This window comes from Carya illinoinensis, chromosome 9 (genome assembly GCF_018687715.1).
Source record: "Carya illinoinensis cultivar Pawnee chromosome 9, C.illinoinensisPawnee_v1, whole genome shotgun sequence".
NCBI lineage: Eukaryota > Viridiplantae > Streptophyta > Magnoliopsida > Fagales > Juglandaceae > Carya > Carya illinoinensis.
The window spans coordinates 36,502,794-36,524,326 of NC_056760.1; the positions used below are offsets into that span (position 1 = coordinate 36,502,794).

General features: G+C 38.2%; 3 protein-coding genes across 4 annotated transcripts; all 3 read left to right on the plus strand.

Annotated features, from left to right (window-relative positions):
- Positions 1 to 672: 672 nt before the first annotated feature.
- On the plus strand, positions 673 to 5,504 carry LOC122276450 (MDIS1-interacting receptor like kinase 2-like). Of its 2 annotated transcripts, XM_043086180.1 has the most exons (3): positions 673 to 946; positions 1,491 to 3,638; positions 4,836 to 5,504. In XM_043086180.1, exons 2-3 carry the CDS (start codon positions 1,754 to 1,756, stop codon positions 5,219 to 5,221), a joined length of 2,271 nt encoding a protein of 756 aa, XP_042942114.1. In that variant the 5' UTR covers positions 673 to 946; positions 1,491 to 1,753; the 3' UTR covers positions 5,222 to 5,504. The 2 variants fall into 2 exon arrangements, with proteins under 2 accessions (XP_042942114.1, XP_042942113.1); XM_043086179.1 differs by lacking the exon at positions 673 to 946 and having other exon boundaries at positions 1,045 to 3,638.
- Positions 5,505 to 12,888: 7,384 nt separating this feature from the next.
- LOC122276451 lies at positions 12,889 to 15,153 on the plus strand. The gene is made up of 3 exons (XM_043086181.1): positions 12,889 to 14,230; positions 14,372 to 14,407; positions 14,598 to 15,153. Exons 1-3 carry the CDS (start codon positions 14,068 to 14,070, stop codon positions 14,750 to 14,752), a joined length of 354 nt encoding a protein of 117 aa, XP_042942115.1. The 5' UTR covers positions 12,889 to 14,067; the 3' UTR covers positions 14,753 to 15,153.
- Positions 15,154 to 20,499: 5,346 nt separating this feature from the next.
- LOC122277056 (methylmalonate-semialdehyde dehydrogenase [acylating], mitochondrial-like) lies at positions 20,500 to 21,075 on the plus strand. The gene has a single exon (XM_043086937.1). It carries the CDS (start codon positions 20,500 to 20,502, stop codon positions 21,073 to 21,075), a length of 576 nt encoding a protein of 191 aa, XP_042942871.1.
- The last annotated feature ends 458 nt before the right edge of the window (positions 21,076 to 21,533 follow it).

Sequence of the window (21,533 nt, forward strand, 5' to 3'; positions counted from 1 at the left end):
TTAATTGGAGTTATAAAATTACAAATCATTCACTATCCATCCTATACCGTCATAAAACTTTTATAGGAAAATGATATAAAATATACATAAAATCTTTCATTTTAAATGTATTTCATTGAAATTAATACTCACAAAGTTTAAAATATAAAATAATTAAAAACTATACAATTAATACATGAATATTAGTCAATGAGTCGTCAATTTTTAGGAAATCAATTAATAAAAGCTATATATGTTGGTGATGTTGATATCGTCGGTGGTGTTATTCATCTCCAAGTAAGATAATAAATTACACTGACGATAGTTGGTGGAGAATTTAGTGTAATTTATTACACCGACAATATATAGTTGGTGATGTTGATATCGTCGGTGGTGTTATTCATCTCCAGTTGACAAAGACTTGAAGAATGACTTCCCAGCAGACAACCATTCGAAGTTGTGGATAGTGCTTCATCTTTTTTATAAAAATAAATAAAAAAATTAAATATCTGTTTCGTAATCATATATATACATGTTTGGTTTCACTTTCAGCTCAAATATGCATGGTTAAAAGTAAATAGCAGAATAACTAAAGCTTTCAAAATAATAATCTTATACATAATCCTTTAAATATATTTTCTGTAAAAGTGAAGGAGAAGACGTGTTTTGCTGGACAGTGGTATTCGACGTAAGAAGGCAGAGAGACTTGAGTTGTGTAAAACAGTTGATCATCCGTGAAGGAGATAAAAATAAAAGAAACGAAAAGGGCGAGAAGAAGACAGAGTTGGTGTAGTTGAGAAATAATGAGTGGGAGACTTGGTGAGAATGAGTGGAGGCTTTGGTGAGATGCTGTCGGGCGAAAGAATCCAAAATAAAGAAAAGATACACGGAAAGGCAAGGCGTAGATAAAGGATCAAAGGAGAAAAGAAAGAGAAAAAGGATACCCGCTGAAAACAATCAAACAAACGTGAGTCACCTAAACCTTATTATTTTATTTTATTTACTTTCTTTTTAATATATCTTACTTTCATTTATTTTCCATAGAAGTCTTTAACGGAATGGGTCAGTGCAGAATTCTTTTCTTCTTGACAAGTGATTGATCAGAACTAAAAAGTAAAGACCAAATAATACGTCGAGGCTCTGTTTCTTGCCCAATCTTTTCATATACACAAGTCAATGAGTCGTCGCATGCATTAATTAATATACACAAGTCTTGAGGGTCCATTTCTAGGAAATTAATATATAACTGTATTGGCTTTCAAAAGGAAATTTCCAGGATGATTCATTCAATTCAATTATATCAGTCTTCAGTATCTTTTCTTATATATAAAACTAGTGTACGTCTAGATTAATCGTCATGAACATATATAGTACTAATCGGTCATTACTCATAAAAATGGCCGCCTCCTCCCTTTCCATTTCCAATGTACCGATAGTAGCATGGGCTATCTGGATCCTTTTATGCGGAAACTATTTGGATTATGCACTTCATCAGCTTGTTAATGTTGCAGCATCTGGATCAATATCTGACCTTCAACTTGAACAAGCCAAGGCTTTGCAGGAGACTGGGTGGTGGCCATCCAGTAGCAATATTTCAAGTGCTTGCGACTGGGATGGTATTACTTGCAATGCTGGTGGAAGCGTCACAAGCATCGATAGATCTTATAATGGTTTTGGAGGTCAGTTAAAACTCAACTTCTCTTTCTTCCCAGATTTAGTAAGTCTTAATCTTAGTGGAAACAACCTTCATGGGCATATTCCACTTGAGATAGGGATGTTAAAAAATCTGACCAGTTTATATCTTTATTCAAACATGCTCGTTGGTCCACTCCCTACCACTCTAGTTCATTTAACTAATTTGGAATTTGTCTACCTTGATGAAAATAAAATCAATGGATCCATTCCTTCCGAAATAGGGATGCTGAAAAATCTTACATTTTTATCCCTTTCATTAAATATGCTAGTCGGTCCAATCCCTTCCACAATTGGTCATTTAACTAATTTGAGAAATTTATACCTTGATGGAAATAAAATCAATGGATCCATTCCCCCTGAAATATGGATGCTGAAAAATTTGACCATTTTATACCTTTCTTCAAACATGCTCGTCGGTCCAATTCCTACCACTCTGGGTCACTTAACTAATTTGAAACGGTTATACCTTAGTCAGAATAAAATCAATGGATCCATTCCTTCCGAAATAGGGATGCTGAAAAATCTGACTACTTTATACCTTGATTCGAACATGCTCGTCGATCCAATCCCTTCCACAATTGGTCATTTAACTAATTTGGAAAAGTTGTACCTTGATGGAAATAAAATCAATGGATCCATTCCCCCTGAAATAGGAATGCTGAAAAATCTTATCTTTTTATCCCTTTCTTCGAACTTACTCATCAGTCCAATCCCTACCACTCTGGGTCATTTAACTAATTTGGAATATTTGGACCTTAGTCAAAATAAAATCAATGGATCAATTCCTCCCGAAATAGGGATGCTGGAAAATCTGACCACTTTATACCTTCATTCGAACATGCTTGTCGGTCCAATCCCTTTCATCTGGGATAATTTAACTTATTTGGAATATTTAGACCTTAGTATAAACTACTTAACTGGCAGCATTCCTTATCACGAGCATAACCTTTATTGGGTGAAACATGTTAACCTTAGTCACAACTTTTTAAGCGGAGATATACCTGTTGCACTAGGGACTGCTGCAGTAGGCCGTCTCTTGAGTCTGGATCTTAGCTACAATAATCTTACAGGCCATATCCCCCCTTCTCTCATTAAAATAAAAGAAATCAACTTGTCACACAATTCTTTGAAGGGTCAAATTCCAGACGGGTTTGATAAGCATCATAAATCCCACACATTAATTGGCAATATGGATTTATGTGGTCAATTCAAGATTTTTCCTCCATGTCCCAAAAGGAAAAAATCAATCGCAACCAAAATAGAAATTTTTGCTCCCATCACCACTTTCCTCGGATTCTGTGTTATTGGGGGTATTCTCTTTTCTCGTTGTGTGTTCAAAGAAAATCAACTTGAGTTAAGAAAATCTAAGAATGGAAACATATTCTCGATATGGAATTATGACGGACATATTGCATATGAAGACATCATTGAAGCAACCGAGGATTTTGACATCAGATATTGCATTGGAACTGGTGGTTATGGTAGCGTTTACAAAGCAAAATTACCAAGCGAAAATGTGGTTGCCTTAAAGAAACTTCATCAAAGAGAGGCTGAGAATCCAGTTTTCTTTAGGAGTTTTATAAATGAGGTGAGGGTGTTAACAGAGATTCGACATCGAAATATTGTGAAACTGCATGGGTTCTGTGTACATAAAGGATGCAGATTTTTAATTTATGAGTACATGGAAAGGGGAAGCCTATTTTGTGTCCTAAGAAATGTTGATGAAGCTATGGAACTCGATTGGAGCAAGAGGGTAAACATCATCAAGGGCACAGCACACGCCTTATCTTACATGCATCATGAATGCATCCCATCAATTGTTCATAGAGATATATCATCCAACAACATTTTGCTGAACTCCGAGTTCCAAGCTTTTATTTCTGACTTTGGAACAGCTAAACTCCTTGATCCTGACTCCTCCAATCAAACATTGGTTGCTGGCACTTATGGTTATATTGCTCCAGGTAAATTGTTAATTGGTTATTTATACTCCAAAAATGTCATTTAAATTATTTAATTAAAAATATTGAATATAATTATTCTATTTGTCATGTATCTAAACATTTTTTAAGATTATTTTTCTTTACTATTTTTTTCTTTGTCAAATTTACAATTTATGAATCGTTATCACCAATTAAGCTAAAAGGATATTAAGTTGATAAAACTAAAAAGATGTGTAATATAATCTAAAAGCCGAATAATCTTAAATTATAAATTTAATTAGATATATTTGTTCTTCATTTAAATGTTTAGCATAATGGCATATATTATTTAATAATAATACATTTGGAGAGTGGATAATGAGACTATATACGAATAGTATGCAATTAGCAATAATATAATAATATAAATAGTAGCTTCCCATAATCGAAGTTTCATGATTTAATTTTTTTTTTCAAATTTATAAATTTTTTAGATTCAAATTATATCCTCTACGTAGAAAAATTAAAAAATAAATAGTTGACGCTAGAACTCATCATTTTTGTGAACTTTGTTTACTTATCAGAATATTATATAATGAAGTTGTCACATCTTTGTAGTCTTTCTCTTTAAAAGACTTATATTTTAAAAACTAAAGATTTATATTATCGCTAACTTGATTAAATATTATTCTTCATTCAATATTTTACTGTTAAATTAGAATTATCAAATTAAGTCAAGGTATTACTGTTCATTTAATAAGCTTAATTGAATTCTATATTATTTCATTTTTATATAATAATATAATTGGAGTGCTGACGTCACATTACAAATAGAAATTAGATATTTAAACAATATGCCATTTTCATTTAATAATATTACTTCCTAAAAAAACAATATATTTAATTAGATATATTACTTTCAATTTCTAAATCCAAACTATATTTATAGTGGAGTGGTTGAGAACTTGAGGGCGTGGCTTCATATGAGTAAAAATTTATGCTTTGAAGGTTATATAGAGCATATAGTTTAAATAAAATTAATAAATATAGATATATTCGGTTCTTTTCAGTGCCACCTATAAATTCCAAGATTAATACAAGAAGTCATGTTGAACAAATGGCTCAAAAAATATTACTGATCATTATTGTTTGTATGGAATCCTGCTCAATTGCAAACACTCATTTTAAAAGGCTTTGACCTTATTTAGTTGTTCTCATCATTTTTTTCTTCATCTACAGAGTTTGCATACACAATGACAGTTACTGAAAAATGTGATGTATATAGCTTTGGAGTGGTGGCACTAGAAGTACTAATGGGAAGGCATCCAGGAGAACTCTTATCCTCATTATCATCATCATCATCTCAAAACATGATGCTAAATGAAATATTAGACCAGCGCTTGCCACCTCCAAATCGTCTAATTGGACAGGATATTTTGCTCGTTGCTACAGTAGCATTTGCATGCCTTCACACTCAGCCAAAGTCTCGGCCTACAATGAAATGTGTGTCACAAGAATTTCTCTCTCGTAAAAAGCCGAATGTCATACCCTTGACTACGGTTTTACTCCCGCAATTGAGGAAACAAGCAACATATATGGCTGGATCAGGATTTGCTTATTGTTAGGGTGTTTTGTGTGTTGTCAATGTGTCGTTTACATTTCTCAGTCTTTTTTCAAGAAAAATATTATTTGTAATCATTCGGCTAAATCACCCCATAAACCTAAAGTACTCACTTTTCATGGTTGGAAGCGGCTGAAAATTGAAATAGAATGGGGCCGGTGTGTTTGTATGAGATAAGTGTGCAAATATAATGTAGAAGTGAATTAAGTAAAATCTCATAGAGAATTTTAGCAGATTCATCATTTCTTCTTCATGAATAACAAGTTTTCAGAATATCTTTGATATCAGGATCATCCCCAGTTTCTTTGTCCTACTAAAAAAGAAATAAACACATTTTACATCTAGTTAGAGTAGTACCTAGTATAAAAGCTCAAAACTTTAAAGCCTTGAGTGGAGTCTTTCGATACTCCTCTTCAATCTTAGTTGTATAAGAAAAGATATTTAAATACGGTCACAATAAATGTAAAAATATACACATTAACTTTTTTGTGTGTTAGGGAAAAAATGAAGCCATTGATCAATAACAAATATATGACAAAAGAGAAAGGGGACAGGCTATGATGAGGCACTTAATTACCTTGCGAATGTATGAGATGCTAGTTTTGCTAGGACTTACAACTATAATACCACCTTGCTGCCTGAGAAACAACAAACTTATTGAAGGCAAACAACTCATATTTGACAAGCTTAGCCAAAAAAGATCAAGATCATTAAACCAACTATCTTATTGAACACAAGCCTTAGCCGCCTTATAATCTAAACACTTCTATACTTTTTTTTTTCAATTCACTCGTTAGTGTAGAGTCAATTGTTGCCAAATTTCTTTGGTGGCTTCCCTGGGATCTTGTTTAAGCCACCAAGGGGATTTAGTTGTGATGGATCTAGGTTCTATTGATAATACTGTTAAGTCAAGTCAGGATGTAGGTTTTGTTGATAGTTGCTAGGAGTTCAAGAAAAGTCTAGGATCTCAAAAAAAGTACATAAGTGGACTTTGATCTCATCATTAAAAATAAATGGACACAGTAGTTGCAACAAGATGTTTTGCATACCAGCAACCTCTAGTCATGGTGTCCTTTTCAAATGAAAGCTTTTAGTCTCTTCGATAACCTTCTATGTATAACTGTATTATCTTGAGACCTGCCTACAGTGTCAATAACCTTCCATGTTTTGCATATCCTGCCAAGTATCCTGCATGTTACCATGATTTTTCTCCGCCATAAATGAGGGTAATTAATAAAACTGGAGTGCCACCTCTTTCTTAAAAAAAAAAAAAAACCAAATGGGGGTGTTCAGATTTCTCATTTGTTGTATGCTGATGATCTTTTGATTTTTACAAATAGTATAAAGGCTTCTATTCAGATTTGATGGGAGTGATTCGTGAGTATGAAAGCTTATTGAGATAGCTTGTGAGTCCATAAGTCTTCTATTTTTTTCTCCTCAAATATATCTTTTGATTGGAAGGCACAACTGAAGCATATTTCGGGGTTTGTGGAAGGTTGTGTTTATTTGGGTATGTTGTTGCACGTAGGGAGGATGACTTTGCACTTGTTTGACCCTTTGTTGGCGAGAGTACAAAAGAAGTTGGCTAGTTGGAAGAGCACGTTGCTCTCGTTTGGCGGTAAGATTATTCTTATTAAATATGTGCTTAATAGCATGCCGTTTCATTTGTTGTCTGTGATGAATTTGCCTAAAGGAGTTTTTGTAAAGCTTAAGTCAATTTTTTCAAATTGGCTGTGGGGATCGAGAGTGGAGATTGAGAAACGTAAATGGATTTCCTGGCGTAGTATTTGTTTGCCAGTTGAGGAGGGAGGCCTTGGGATTCGGGATCTTGTAGAGGTTCAACAATCTTTGTTCATGAAGTTTGCCTGGAAATTGCATATTGGTGGATCTCTTTGGTAAAATTTTTTCTCTTCAAAATATGTGAGAAATGATCATAATGCTTCAGTTGTGGCGGTGTCAAGGGGATCTCATTTCTAAAAAGAGGTTTTGCAAGTTTTGCCTTTCATGTTAAGGCATTCAAGATGGCTGGTCTGAGAGAGTTCCTTGAATTTTTGGTATGATAATTGGCTTGGAGATGGGCCTATTGCAGATTGGTTACCAATTGTAACGCCTTGGTCCCACAGGGGTCAGAGAGTTACTTCCTATCACTTAAACCCACATTTCAGCAATATAGTTATAGACTCCAAATTCTCAATATCATAAAGAAATTGTGATTCAAACTAATTTCCTCAATATAATAAATTTCCCACAATGCTAAGTCTTCAAAACACAATAAAACTTCTTAATAAATTTTGCCACTACACATAAACTCTGTAAACTTAAATCACCATTCTTAAATCATTTCATCCAATGCTTCATAATCTGATTCTCAGTTGAAATATCTAAAATCATCAGAAAAATATTATGGAGACAAGGGGTGAATTATCAACAACTCAATAAGCAAAACACATATACTAGTGTGTACAACATGAGCCATTTCATAAAGTTTCATATGCAGAAAATAGAAATATTTCATTTTCATATGCAAATCTCAAAACATATTATCAAGAAAACAGAGCGACGTTTCAATCTTTTCATAGAGCAGCAGTATAGCAAACAAGAGAGGAAGTACAAATATGGCTTGAGAGGTAGGAAATACTTTGGAGGCAGAGATCAAAAGAACTATGGTTAAAAGGGGGAGATCAAAATACTAAGTATTTCCACAGTAAAGAAAGTCAAAGGAAAAAGAAGAATACAATCACAAGGCTAAAGGATGAACATGGAGAATGACAAGAAAATGAGCAAAGGGATGAGTTGATAATGAAGTATTTTGAAGAGATGTTTACATCAAGTGGCTTGTCAACCAGCAACAATTTATTATCTTCTCTACAAGGCAGGGTAACAGTAGCAATGAATGAAGATCTCACAAAGGCCTATTCTGAAGATGAAGTACAGACTGCACTGCAACAAATGGATCCTACCAAAGCTCCTGGACCCGATGGTATGGCTCCTATTTTCTATAAAAAATACTGGCATATTGTAGGAAAGTTTGTGACAAAAGCTGTGTTACATGCTCTTAATGAGGGTCAATTTCCTGCTGAGTTAAATCATACCTTTATTGTTCTTATCCCTAAAACTAAAAAGCCTGAGTCAGTATCCCAGTATTGTCCCATAAGCCTATGTAATGTCATTTATAAATTGATTTCCAAGGTCATGTCTAATAAGCTGAAACAAGTCCTTCCTCATGTTATATCCAACTCTCAAAGTGCATTTGTACTGGGTCGAGTCATTTCTGATAATATTCTTGTAGCTTATTTTTTAAGAAGAAAAAGAGCTGGTAAAGAGGGATACATGTCCATCAAGTTAGATATAAGCAAAGCTTATGACAGGCTTGAATGACATTATTTGGAGGCTGTTATGAAACATATGGGATTTGCTCATAGATGGATCCATTTAGTCATGCTTTGTGTCAAAACAGTCTCTTTTTCCATTCTCATTAATGGGGAACCAGTTGGCCCTATTTATCCTTCTCGTGGGATCAGACAGGGAGATCCACTATCTCCCTATCTTTTCTTATTGGGAACTGAGGGACTAATATCTCTTTTGACTGAAGCAAGCTCCAGAAATCAGATTTCAGGCATTCGTGTGTGCAGAAGGGCTCCTGTGGTGAATCAATTGCTATTTGCAGATGATAGCATTCTATTTTGCAAGGCCACTCTTCAAGAGAACATGGAGTTACAAAGAATCCTTGAAGTTTATGAGAATGCATCAGGTCAAAGAATCAATAAAGGAAAGACTGTAATGGTTTTCAGTAACTATGTCCAATCAGAAGTTCAGCAACAAGTCCTATCTTTGTGGGGAGTTCAAGTATACCAGAATTATGACAAATATCTAGGCCTACCATCAATGATAGGAAAAGATAAAAGAAAGGCTTTTTCTGACATTAAGCACAAACTATGGTCCAAGTTACAGCAATGGAAGGAAAAGCTCTGATCTCAAGGGGGAAAAGAAGTTTTAATAAAGGCAGTGGCTTTAGCTATTCCAACATATGCTATGTCCTGCTTTAAGCTGCCCAGCTCTTTGTGTCATGAAATAGAACAAATGATGGCCAAGTTTTGGTGGGGACAGAAAAAGGAAGAGAGAAAGATACACTGGGTGAGTTGGAAGAGGCTGTGTGAGACTAAAGGTGATGGGGGAATGGGATTTAGAGATTTAAGGATCTTCAATGAGGCTTTACTTGCAAAACAAGGATGGAGAATTATGCAGAATGAGGAAAGCCTGCTTCACAAAATTTTCAAGGCTAGAGAATTCCCAAACTCGAATTTTCAGAATGCAAATCTTGGTCACAATCCATCCTTTGTGTGGAGGGGTATATGGTCAGTGAAAGAAAAGCTTCTACAAGGTTGCAGGTGGGGGGTTGGGAACGGAAGAATGATAAGGCCATGAGATTACTATTGGGTGCCTGGTTTCAAAAGCTTACAACAGACAGCGGCTGGATTAACAGAAGATGACCAAAAAGTAGAGGTTTTAATTGATCAAAATTCAGGGTGGTGGGATATAAGCAAGGTCAGAAGGTTGTTGGCTCCTGAACCTACTGATGCAATTCTAAAAATTATTCTCAATTCAGAAAACCATGAGGATAAGTTAATATGGGACATGGAGAGGAATTGTTGCTTTAGTGTTAAGAGTGCCTACAAATTTTTCAAAAGCTTGGCCACAGCACCAACAGAGGGAGAAAGCTCTAGGGGTAGAGCAGATAAAAAGCTATGGAAGGCCATTTGGAGGATGAAAGTGCCCCAGAAGGTTAAGATTTTTGCATGGAGAGCTTGCATTGAAGCCCTTCCAACCAGATGCAACTTGAAAAGGAGAAAGATAGTTGAAGATGTCACCTGTCAATTGTGTTCTGCAGGTAGTGAAAACACTGCACATGCTCTTAAACAATGTCAGATGCTTACTGAAATCTGGGATCAACAGTTTCCTCAAGTCATGAATGCAGGACCACATGAGGATTTTAGAGAAATGGTAGCTCGAGTACAAGGTAACCATAGGCAAGAAGAGCTGGAGCGTTTATTTATGATAGCTTGGGCATGCTAGTATAGAAGAAATCAGTGGGTGCTTGAGGAAAAACAATTGGAATCAGCAAAGGTAGTCAACCATGCTCTTTGCTTGCTTAAGGCTTTTAAGGCAATTAAAGGCACGAGTTATAATGGTCTTAAGAGAGTGACCAAGTGGCAATTGCCTCCACAAGGGACCACAAAGCTTAATGTGGATTGAGCAATGTTTCATGCTGATGGTAGTGCAAAGGTTGGTCTTATTCTCGGAGATTGGGAAGGAAATGTGATAATGGTTGTAAGTAAAAAGGAGGCAGCAGTGATGGAGCCTCTAGAGATTGAACTAATAGCTATACTCAGAGGATTACAATTTTGTATCCCTCTTGGTTTGCAAGCTCAAACCATTGAGACAGATTCGTTGATTTTAGCTCAAGAGCTATCAAAACCTGTGCTAGCCAATGCTATGTTTGGAAATGTTGTGACAGATATAAAGCAGCTGCAGACTAGAATACCAGGTTGCTCGATTGTGCATGTCAATAGGGAGGCAAATGAATCAGCACATAGCATAGCAAGGTTTGCAAGATCAGTAACTGATACAATTGTTTGGTGGGAGTATGTTCCCCCTATTATTGAGCAAGTCCAATGGACTGATTTAGCATTGTAATTCTATTTTTTATTATGAATGAAAATGACTTTCCTATCAAAAAAAGAAAAGAAAAGCAACTGATTATATTTAAAAACAATTTGGCATAACATAACTGAACATTCTCATCATATCATATCATATCATATCATATCATATCGCATCGTATCATATCATATACCATGTTTAACCCCTGGTAGGGTTGTGCTATCCTCGGTGGCCAAACCAAACAGTATCATATTATGAAACTTTCCATTTTTCAATCTCGGAGCCCCGAGTGTGCACATAGAAGAGAACACATAAAAGACCACTTTATTTCCAAAGTGGTTGCACTCATATCATATCATGTTGGTACCAAACATATCACGTGAACCAGTATCATCATATCAAAACCATATTCAGAATCAGAATAATAACAGATAAGTATGCCAAAGGTTTTTCATATTCATATCATATCAAATTACATGCAAAACACATTCATGTCATTTTCAAATGATCAATAACATATCCAAAACATTTCATATCACATGAACAAAATTATCAAATATCATATTCGCTCTTTTCACATTTTAGAACATGTCAAATATTGCTCATGTCTACACTTTTCATGCCAAAAAACATTTTCTCTTTCATATAGATTTCATGAGTGAATGCAGAACATATATCTGAGGTTGTTTTCACGTTTTCTTTTCAAAACACAACATGCACATTTTTACAAACCAACCTCATTTCATTTCTTTTTTATGCAAATCTAGCATAGGAACCCCGGTTACCTGTACTTCTTAGCCTCTTTGAATTTCTCACAATAGTGGCAAAAGAACATCAATAATCACCTATAGAAAATTCATGTCATTTGAATAAATCTCCAATTGAATAAATATGTCGTATTTACACATAAAATACCTATTTTAATACATCAAAGCCTAAAATTCTCATAATTTCTAACATACCATCATTCTCCAAATCCATCAATATCCACTTAATCGAATTCATACCGAAAAAGATAACCAAAAAAATATTCAGTTAATCATGAAAGTCAATAAATACACTTGTTTAAAATACTAACAACATATATATATATATAATACTTGATCACTGTAAGCTCCCATAAATAGGTCGTGAAAACCTTCTCTCTTAAAATAGGTTCATTTTCTTAGAATTAACGTAATTATTCAACTTTACAAGAAGTCTAATAATACCTAATGCAATTAAAACTTCTTAATTAAAAATACTACTAAAATCAACTTGTAAAATTAATACTAAATAATGTAATGAAGATACCTTAATGTTTTCTGTGAAATCAAGTTGTAAATAGATACTTCAAATAATTTGAGACCTAAACAAGGCCATCATAAAATAGGTTCTACTTAAAACAAGCACAAAGAAGAAACTGAACCAACAAATATTCATAAAACAAACTTCTCTTGCAAAAGATAGGTTAACACTTAAAAACAAAATTACACTACACTTCAGAAATAATACACGAAGGGAACAGAGGGCGCGTAAGAAGCTTACACTAAAAAAATACAAGACCATAAACAAAGCAACGCCAAGAGGAAGAAGGATGGCATGCAATGGACACCGGGCTGCTGAAAACACAGAGAGAGAGAGATATCTGAGAGAGAGTAGGTGATGATGAGCGAGAACGAGAGAGACGGCGTGAGAGAGTAAGCCGAGAGGGTGCCCCTGGCTTACCGTGAGGAAAACGGCAGACCTCGAGTGACGTGTAGTGCCCAGCGACGCTCTTCGTGCAGGTGGCGATGGCGTGGAGGAGACTGGCGGTGTGGGGTGGCTGGCTTGAGGCCCACGGCGGGGAAGACTACTTCCTCTGTTTCGGGGGGGTAAAAAACAGGGGCTTCTTCGATGGTTGATTTCTTGCCATGCAAGCCGTGTGCTCGGCGTTTCACGTGGTGAAATCGGGGTAGTGATAGTTTATGAAGGAGGGAGAGGAGAGGGGCAGCGGGTTGGTGACTCGCGGGTTGGTGACTCACGAGTTGGTTGGGTGCCAATGAAGATGGTTGTTGCTTGAACGTGGGGCTTAAGTCTGTGTTGTGGTTGCTGCCAAGGTTGAGGTGGCTCACGGGATGTGTTTCTACAAATGGAAGGTTGCTGTGCATTTGGAGAAGGGCTGGCTGAGAGGTGCACGACGGCACTTTCTATGCAAGCGGCGATGTCGAGGAGGAAGTGTGTGCGGCGGTAGTTTCTATGCAGAAGAAGAAAATATAAAAGTGCATCAATGTATAGGCCAGAAAATTGGAAAACCTTAGATGGAAGAAAAAAAAAATGAAAGGATGGCTGACTGGCGGTTTGCAGTGAATGGGAGAGACTCTGAGAGAGAGAAAAACGAGAGCATGAGAGTTGTGGATAGATAGAGTTAGTTGATAGAAAAATCTGAAGGGAGAAAACAACTGTAGAGGCGTGGGGAGGTGGAACTCGGGGTGGAGAGGGATTCGGAGGTGTAAAAAAAAAAAACTGAAAGGGAAGATATAAGAGAAGTAACCGACGGGTCAAGAAAAATTTTTAAAAGGGGGGAAGCTTACCCAAAACGGCGTCGATTTCTGTTGAAGGCTAGGCTTCCATCTGGTCTGGGCTTGGGTTCTGGGTATTACACCAATAGTGGGCGATTCCAAGTTGCAGGTTCGAAATTTATGTGATGGGGCGGTTTGGAATTCTATTTGGCTTCGGGAACTGGTTGATGATGATATGGTTCAGAAAATTATCCAAGCGAGGGAGCGTGTTTGAGAGTGGGATGATGTCCTGGTTTGGAAGCACATGTGCTTTGTGATGGGGAGGGGCCGAGGAAGGTTTGGGAGTTTTTTGCATTCGATTACCACTAACTCGAGTATGGACTGGGGTATTAAATGTTTGGTGGTGTCGTGCTTCTTCTTCCTCAAAAGTTCGTTGGCTTCATGGTATAATTCCTCTTCTTATTTCTTGGGCTCTTTGGAGAGCTCGTTGTGCGGCACGTATGGAAGATATGAAACATGACTGAAAGGGTATTATTCGGATGGTCAAAGGATTTATTCTGGACATTTCAAATTCCATGCAAAAGTTCAAATTTGGGGTCGCATGCCTTGGTGGTGTTGAGGGAACTAAACTGTCCAGTTGTGCCTGTTGCAGTGCAAGTGCCGAAGTTGATTGCTTGGTCTCCACCGGCAGTGGAGTTGTCTAAACTCAATGTTGATGGTGGTTCGCTTGGTAACCCAGGGATGTCTGGCAGGGGAGGTATTGTTCGGAATGCGCAGGGTCAGGTACTTGGAGGGTTTTGCTCATTGCTATGGACAAGCTACCAACACAATTGCTAAATGCCGAGCCTTTCTACTCTTCCATCCTGTTCTAGGAAAGCAAGCTACTGAACCTATGACCTGAAAAAAATTAATTAGCAAATATTTTATATTTCTTTGAACATTTGACTAATATTATATTTTTTGGGTTTTAATTATAGAATATTTGACTAATATTATTTTTCTGTTGCATGTAGATCTACATTTCGACCGGCAGAGAATCTCTACTCAATGTAAGCTAAACTCTTAACTCACCCATGGCTCTTGTTTTTACATGTTAATTTTGTAGCACCCCTTCCCCATAGTTTTAGGAATGTTACTTCCATTACTTTACTTCACCTCAGGTGTTAAGAAATGCCATAATTCTTATTAAACTAGTTTTCTTAATGTATCATATGTTACATCCGCCTGATATCGTTGCAGCGGCAGCTGGATATCCACCGTCACTATTGTCGATGTCCACCATCTCATCCAGTTCTGCAACGACGTATTACTCAACTGAGAATGAGGCTTCTCATAGCCTATGTCGAGCTTTGCAACGACGCCACCGTCAACGATGTCCAAGATTCATCATGTGAAAATAGTAGAGAAAGGGAGGGTCATTTGCCATCAAATGATGAGGGTAGTAGCGACATGGGACCCTAGCTTGGATGGATACTTCAAGTATTTAGTTGATAGCGAGCTCGTCTTCGACACTAAGGAGCACATTGTCAATGAATCCAGTGACGTTGCCTACGCCTATTTCAGAAAAAAACTGGATTGGAATAGTTAGAAGGTCTTTCAAAAGATCTATAAGGGAATCCACATAAATCAAGTTTATACGTGATTTCCTCCTTGTATATATATTTGAAGGGATACTCTGTTTTTAGCTATACTTTCCTTAAATAGCTGTTGTATCGGTTATGATTGTATATTCCTTAAATAGCAGTATTCATGTATTATATATAGATGAATGATAATGCAGAATATGTGAGAAGATTTTTACCAAATCATTTGCGTAAACCTTATATGGTATCAGAAGGTTCTTCTCCCACGAGAATAGAAACGTCCTCCAACTCCATGTCGTCCCATGATGAATCTACACTATCTCTTGTTACCATCAACACTTCCAGCCAATTACCCCACGAACTCACATCCTCAAATTATCCTTCCTGGCGTGCAACCTTTCTCACTATTCTCATCGGCTATGATCTGATGAAATATTTGGACGGTACCTTTCGGTGTCCTCCTCCACCTACTGCGGATTCTTCTACCTTTGCTGTGGCACTCTATGCACACTGGTGCCGATAGGACCAGTTACTGCTAAATGCTATCTTTGCTTCTATTTCTGAAGCAGTTATGCCCCTCATTGCCATGACCGCTACAAGCCGTGATGCCTGGCAGCATCTCGCCCGCTTGTTTTCTAGCAAACCACAGGCACGGATTATGCAGTTGAAGGAAGACCTCACCCTTATTCAAAGGGGTTCCCGCACGGTGTCTAAGTTCCTTCATGCAGTTAAGGTAATTGCTGATGAACTCTCCTTGATTGATGCACCAGTTTCGGATGATGATTTGACGTTATATGTGCTAAATGGCCTTGGCTCTGAGTTTCGAGATATGGTAGCTCCTATTCGCACCAGAGAAACTGCATTGTCTTTTGCAGAATTACATGATCTGTTAATTGGCCATGAACACTACCTCAAACGTATGGATGGAACTCCTTCAACGCTGGTTGTCACTGCTAATTCCTCTCAACAGAAACCATCCAATCCAAGGTTTAAAAACAACAAGAATCGCTCCAAACAAAATTCCTACAACAAAGCTCCTTCCAAGAAGTCCTCTATTGTGTGCCAAATCTGTGATCAGCCCGGTCACTCTGCTAAGCAATGTGCAAAAATGCAGTCTCGACCTGCGGTCATTTGCACTACTTCCTCGATTCCCTCAAATGGCAAATGGCTTCTTGATTCCGCTGCTTCCCACAATATTACGTCTGATTTGGCTAATCTCTCCATTCACTCTGAATATGATGGACAAGATGAGGTTATTCTTGGAGATGGTACAGGTTTGCAAGTTGCTAACATTGGTTCTACTTCTATTTCCTCCCCTTCACGGTCTCTTACATTAAAAGAAACTCTGCATGTGCCTCTTATTCACACAAACTTGATTTCGGTTCACAAGTTTACCCATGATAACAATGTTATTGTTGAATTTCACCCCTCTTTTTATCTTGTGAAGGATCGGATGACGGGAGTGGTGCTCATGTGCGGTAAGTGTGAAGGTGGAGTTTATCTCGTGGACCTATGTTCTTCCTTGCCTCAGGCTCATACTGTCACCTTGGCTAGAACATGTGCTTCGTTTGATCGATGATATTATCGGCTGGGTCACCCTACTCCAAAACTTTTATCATCTCTTCTTTGCAGTTTAAATTTACTTGCGTCCTCTCCTAAGTCCTTAGTGTCATGTATTTCGTGTCATTGCAATAAGTCGCATAAATTACCATTTAGCGTCACTTCTCTTACGAGCAATGCACCTCTTGAATATTTGTATGCCGATGTTTGGGGACCATCCCCAGTTCCTTCGGTTGATGGCTACCGTTATTATGTACTTCTTGTTAATCATTTTACAAAGTACTATTGGTTCTATCTTATGCGAAATAAGTCCGACGTGTCTTCTATTTTTGTTCAATTCACCACTATGGCTGAAAATCAATTCTCCGGAAAAATTAAAAATTTTTATTTCGACAACAGTGGTGAATTTATCAAACTTCGGCCTCTTCTGGCTGCTCATGGTATTAGCCATTTTACCACTGCACCGCATACTCCCCAGCAGAGCGGTACTGTCGAACGTCGCCATCGACATATTGTCGAAACGGGTATGACCCTTTTACATCATGCCTCTGCTCCTTCCACTTATTGGTCATATGCTTTGGCCACGGCGGTTTATCTTATTAATCGTCTTCCTACTCTCTTACTCTCGCGTCAAAGTCCCTTTGAAGCATTATTTGGACGGGTTCCCAACTACCATAAGTTGCGTGCATTTGGTTGTCAGTGCTACCCTTGGCTTGTTCCCTATTGGACAAATAAATTTCAACTCAAGTCCAAACCGTGTGTCTTTCTCGGTTATTCCTTGACTCAACATGCTTTCAAATGTCTGGACCTTCACACTGGTAAGCTCTATCTCTCCCGTCATGTTACATTTGATGAAAACATTTTTCCATTCACAAAGTCACTGCTACTGCTTCTTTGCCCGCTACTCCACTGTGTCCTGTTGTTTCCTCACCGTCTCCAGTTCCTTCGGTATGCATTGTTCCCTCGGATGGTCTCCCCGTCACAACTTCTGCGCCTGCTGCTACGACAACTGTCAATCCGGCTCCTCCACTAGGTATGGCTTCCTCTGCTCATGCTAGTAATTCCTCTAGCTCTGAGACTCCCCTGCCCATAGCACCTGCACCTCCTACCCGCACTCATCCAATGGTTACTCGGGCTCAAAATAATATTTTCTATCCTAAGCAACTTTCCGTTACTACCAAGCATCCTATTGCATCATCATTGGAATCGACTTGTGTATCTCAGGCACTCAAGGATCCTGCTGGTGTAAGGCTATGGCAGATGAATTCACTGCCTTAGTTTCACATGGCACCTGGTCCCTAAGTCCTCTGCCTCTAATTTAATTAGCTGTAAATGGGTGTTTCGGATTAAGCGTCATCCTGATGGTACCGTGGATCGGTTTAAGGCATGCCTGGTTGCTAAAGGGTTCAATCAGCGCCCGGGTGTCAATTATACCGAGACCTTCAGTCCCCTTATAAAACCGACCACCATTCGACTTATTCTATCACTTGCATTGTCCAACAACTGGCCATTCAAGCAAATTGATGTCAATAGCGCGTTCCTGCATGGTCAGTTAACTGAGCAAGTATTTATGCAGCAACCTGCAGGCTTCGTTGATCAGTCTCATCCTCATCATGTTTGTTCACTTCAGAAATCTATTTATGGTCTTAAGCAGGTGCCTAGGGCCTGGTTCAATGCACTATGCTCTGGTCTTCTTGCGTTGGGGTTCTTTAATTCCAAATCCGATAGTTCCTTGTTCATTTACAATCAGGATGGGATCCTCTTCTACGTATTGGTGTATGTTGACGATTTAATTCTCACCGGTAATAACAGCCGATTCTTGCAGCATGTTGTTCAGTCTTTAGGTGATAAATTTTCACTGAAGGAACTAAGTGATCTGCACTACTTTCTTGGAGTAGAAGTCATTCTGGTTTAGCAAGGTCTCTTTCTTTCTCAAAACTGTTATGTTCATGATCTCCTTACCAAGTTGAAGATGGATGGTGCAAAGGAAGTTCAAACATCCATGTCTGTGTCTGCTAAGCTCCTGCTTGATGATGGTTCGGCTAGCTGTGATGCTACGGAATACAGACGCACCATTGGTTCTCTTCAATACCTCTCACTCACTCGCCCAGACCTTGGTTTTGTAGTGAATCGTCTTGCTCAATTCATGCACAAACCAACTGTCATGCACTGGCAACATGTTAAACGACTCTTACATTATCTCAAACAGACCATTCACTTTGGTCTTCTTTTGGTGCTTAGGGGCTTCTAGACGCTGACTGGGGTGGTGATCTTGATGATTGAAAGTCTACTACGGCTTATATCATTTTTCTGGGAAATAATCCTATCAGCTGGCGCACTCAGAAGCAAAAGGTAGTGGCTCGCTCATCTACGAAAGCTAAGTATCAGGCACTAGCTACTGCAGCTTCGGACATTGCCTGGATTCAATCTCTCCTTGATGAACTTGGTATCAAGTTACGTGAACCCCCACTTCTACTCTGTGATAATGTTGGTGCAACTTAGCTAAGCCTCAATCCAGTTATGCATTCCCGGATGAAACACATCACCATTGATCTTCATTTTGTCCGTGACTTTGTTCGTCATGGTCAATTGCGTGTTGCTCATGTTCATACAGATGACCTGCTTGCTGATCTACTGACAAAGCCCCTCGCTCGGTCTCGCTTCAGCTCATTAAGTGGCAAAATTAACATTGCTGATGGCACGCTCATTTTGAGGGGTCGTATAAGGGAATCCACATAAATCACGTCTATACGTGATTTCCTCCTTGTATATATATTTGAAGGGATACTCTGTTTTTAGCTATACTTTCCTTAAATAGTTGTTATATCGGTTATGATTGTATATTCCTTAAATAGCAGCATTCATGTATTATATATAGATGAATGATAATGCAGAATATGTGAGAAGATTTTTACCAAATCATTTGCGTAAACCTTATAAGATCTAGAGTGGCTTAGACAACAGGGGTTTGTGATTCCTGAACCTAGCAGTAACACTCTGGGAGTTTCTCATGCCAAGTATTTGTACGAAATTACATAGAAAAGTGTCCTGTTGTTCCTTTGCCATTTCTACAATATATATTTTTCATATATAGCAGAAGGTCAGGTGATAGCAAGGCAGGCTTCTAACAAGCTCCTAGAAGGAAGGGAGCTAGAATTTTATAGATGGGAGGTGGATTTTAACTTAAACAATTTCCAAGATGGTGTTCTATCTTCTGCCCTTATGGTTGGACTTCTTGTAGCTTCCTCAATATTTGTATCCTTGGCAAGGAGCCATAATCCTTTTAGGCTTATTGAAGTTGGGTTTATCTGTTTGGATAGTTGCTACTGCTGGGTGTGGGAGTTCATTTCACTTTTGGTCCATTGCAATCTGTCGCATACTGGTTAGTGTGGAGAGGCTTCTTTCATAAGTCTTACTGCCCCATTTATAGATGGCAACGCCCCTACTGCTTAGAAAATAGCATGGTTTGCAACATCTTACGTGTATATACCAACTGGGGATGGTGTAGGCTATGTTTATCGTGGACTTGTCAGAAACCATTTGAATTGGCATTATGTGTTCTTTAAAAAAGGCATTTTGTATACTGCCATTTGCTATTTTGGGTTTTATGGTGAAGCCTTTGCAATTAAAGGGTTTTGCCCCTATTTAGCCAAGAAAATATTTGACAAAACTGAAAGTTGTGTGTCCTGTTGCTATTTGTGCAGGGATACTTCAGGAAATGATTTCTATGGGAAAGGTGCTGCTGGGGTTGTCGATGTATCTCACTGCTGCATCTGTGTGGTCTTGGGCAACGAAGGTCAACCACTGAAGCCTTGGGCAGGCTTGGGTTGACTCACTAGGGGAGAAGATCGTAATGAACTTTTAACTCTGAAGACCAAGTTGTGTTGTATTTCGAACCATGTGTTGGGTTTAGAGCTGGTGGCAATGGAGTGAAGGGATATGTATATAATGTTGCTGGGGAACCCAAGATTCTAATGATTGGGAGGTAGAACGAGTCAATGAGTTATCAATTCTATGACCAGGAAGGGGAGCGACATCCTAGCACCAAACTTAAGGAGGCTTGGAGAGTTGCTGGTGCTCACGGAGATGTGTTTAGTGGGAAAGAGGTGATTGAACTTGCTTGTGGAATGGGAACTCTGCAAATGGGAGAAAATATTTCCAAAGTATTAAATGGAATTGTTTCTTACAATCTTAGACGGTCGCTTGGTGTATGTGCTAAGATTTGTTCCTTCAAATTTTCAGCCATAATTCCCCTATGGATGTTCCCAATCGCAGTTACAGGTGGGAGTACATCTGTACTAAAGCTATCTGAAAAAGAGTTGGCAATGGAAGCTGATTTGGCTAATGGTGTCATAAGTATATTGTTAATGCTAATTATGATGGTGACGATATCAGAGTGTTATCGTTTGTTGGTTCTAATTCACATATATGCAAGAGCATTGGCCAAAGGGAAGCACGTTCAAACTATCATTGAGGCCAAAAATCATGCAATTGACATGCCTGATGCTAACCGCGTGGATGCTATTGTTAAGAGCATCCCCATTCGGTTCTGCATATGGGTTTCTTCCCTATAATTTGGGGAATAATTTAGGGTTTTCATCAAAAACCCATCTCCATCCCAATCCTCATTTTACAGATTTCGTTTCCGGTTTGTACAGGAAATCCCTATATTTTTTGAAATACTGTACATCCACATCGGTCCTTGGCTCCAGCGCTCTCCCCTTCATCCCACATCTTCTCTCTCTGAAACAGTTGGCCCTCCCTTGCACTTCAGCACCATCGATTGCAAATCTCCATTGCCAAATTTTTGTAAGTGAAAAATGTTTTCTCTTTGAAGACCGTATGTACCAAAAACCCTCATTTTCTTCTATTTTTCTTTTCCTCTCTCTCTCTCCCCTTCTCTGTTTCTGGCTGCCCTTTTTCTTCCTCCCGATGCCATGATCAATCTTTGTGAGAGAAATGCATATCTGGTTAGTGTATTTTAATTGTATGTGTTTTGCTTGAATTGGGGGGAGCAATTTTTGGTGGATTT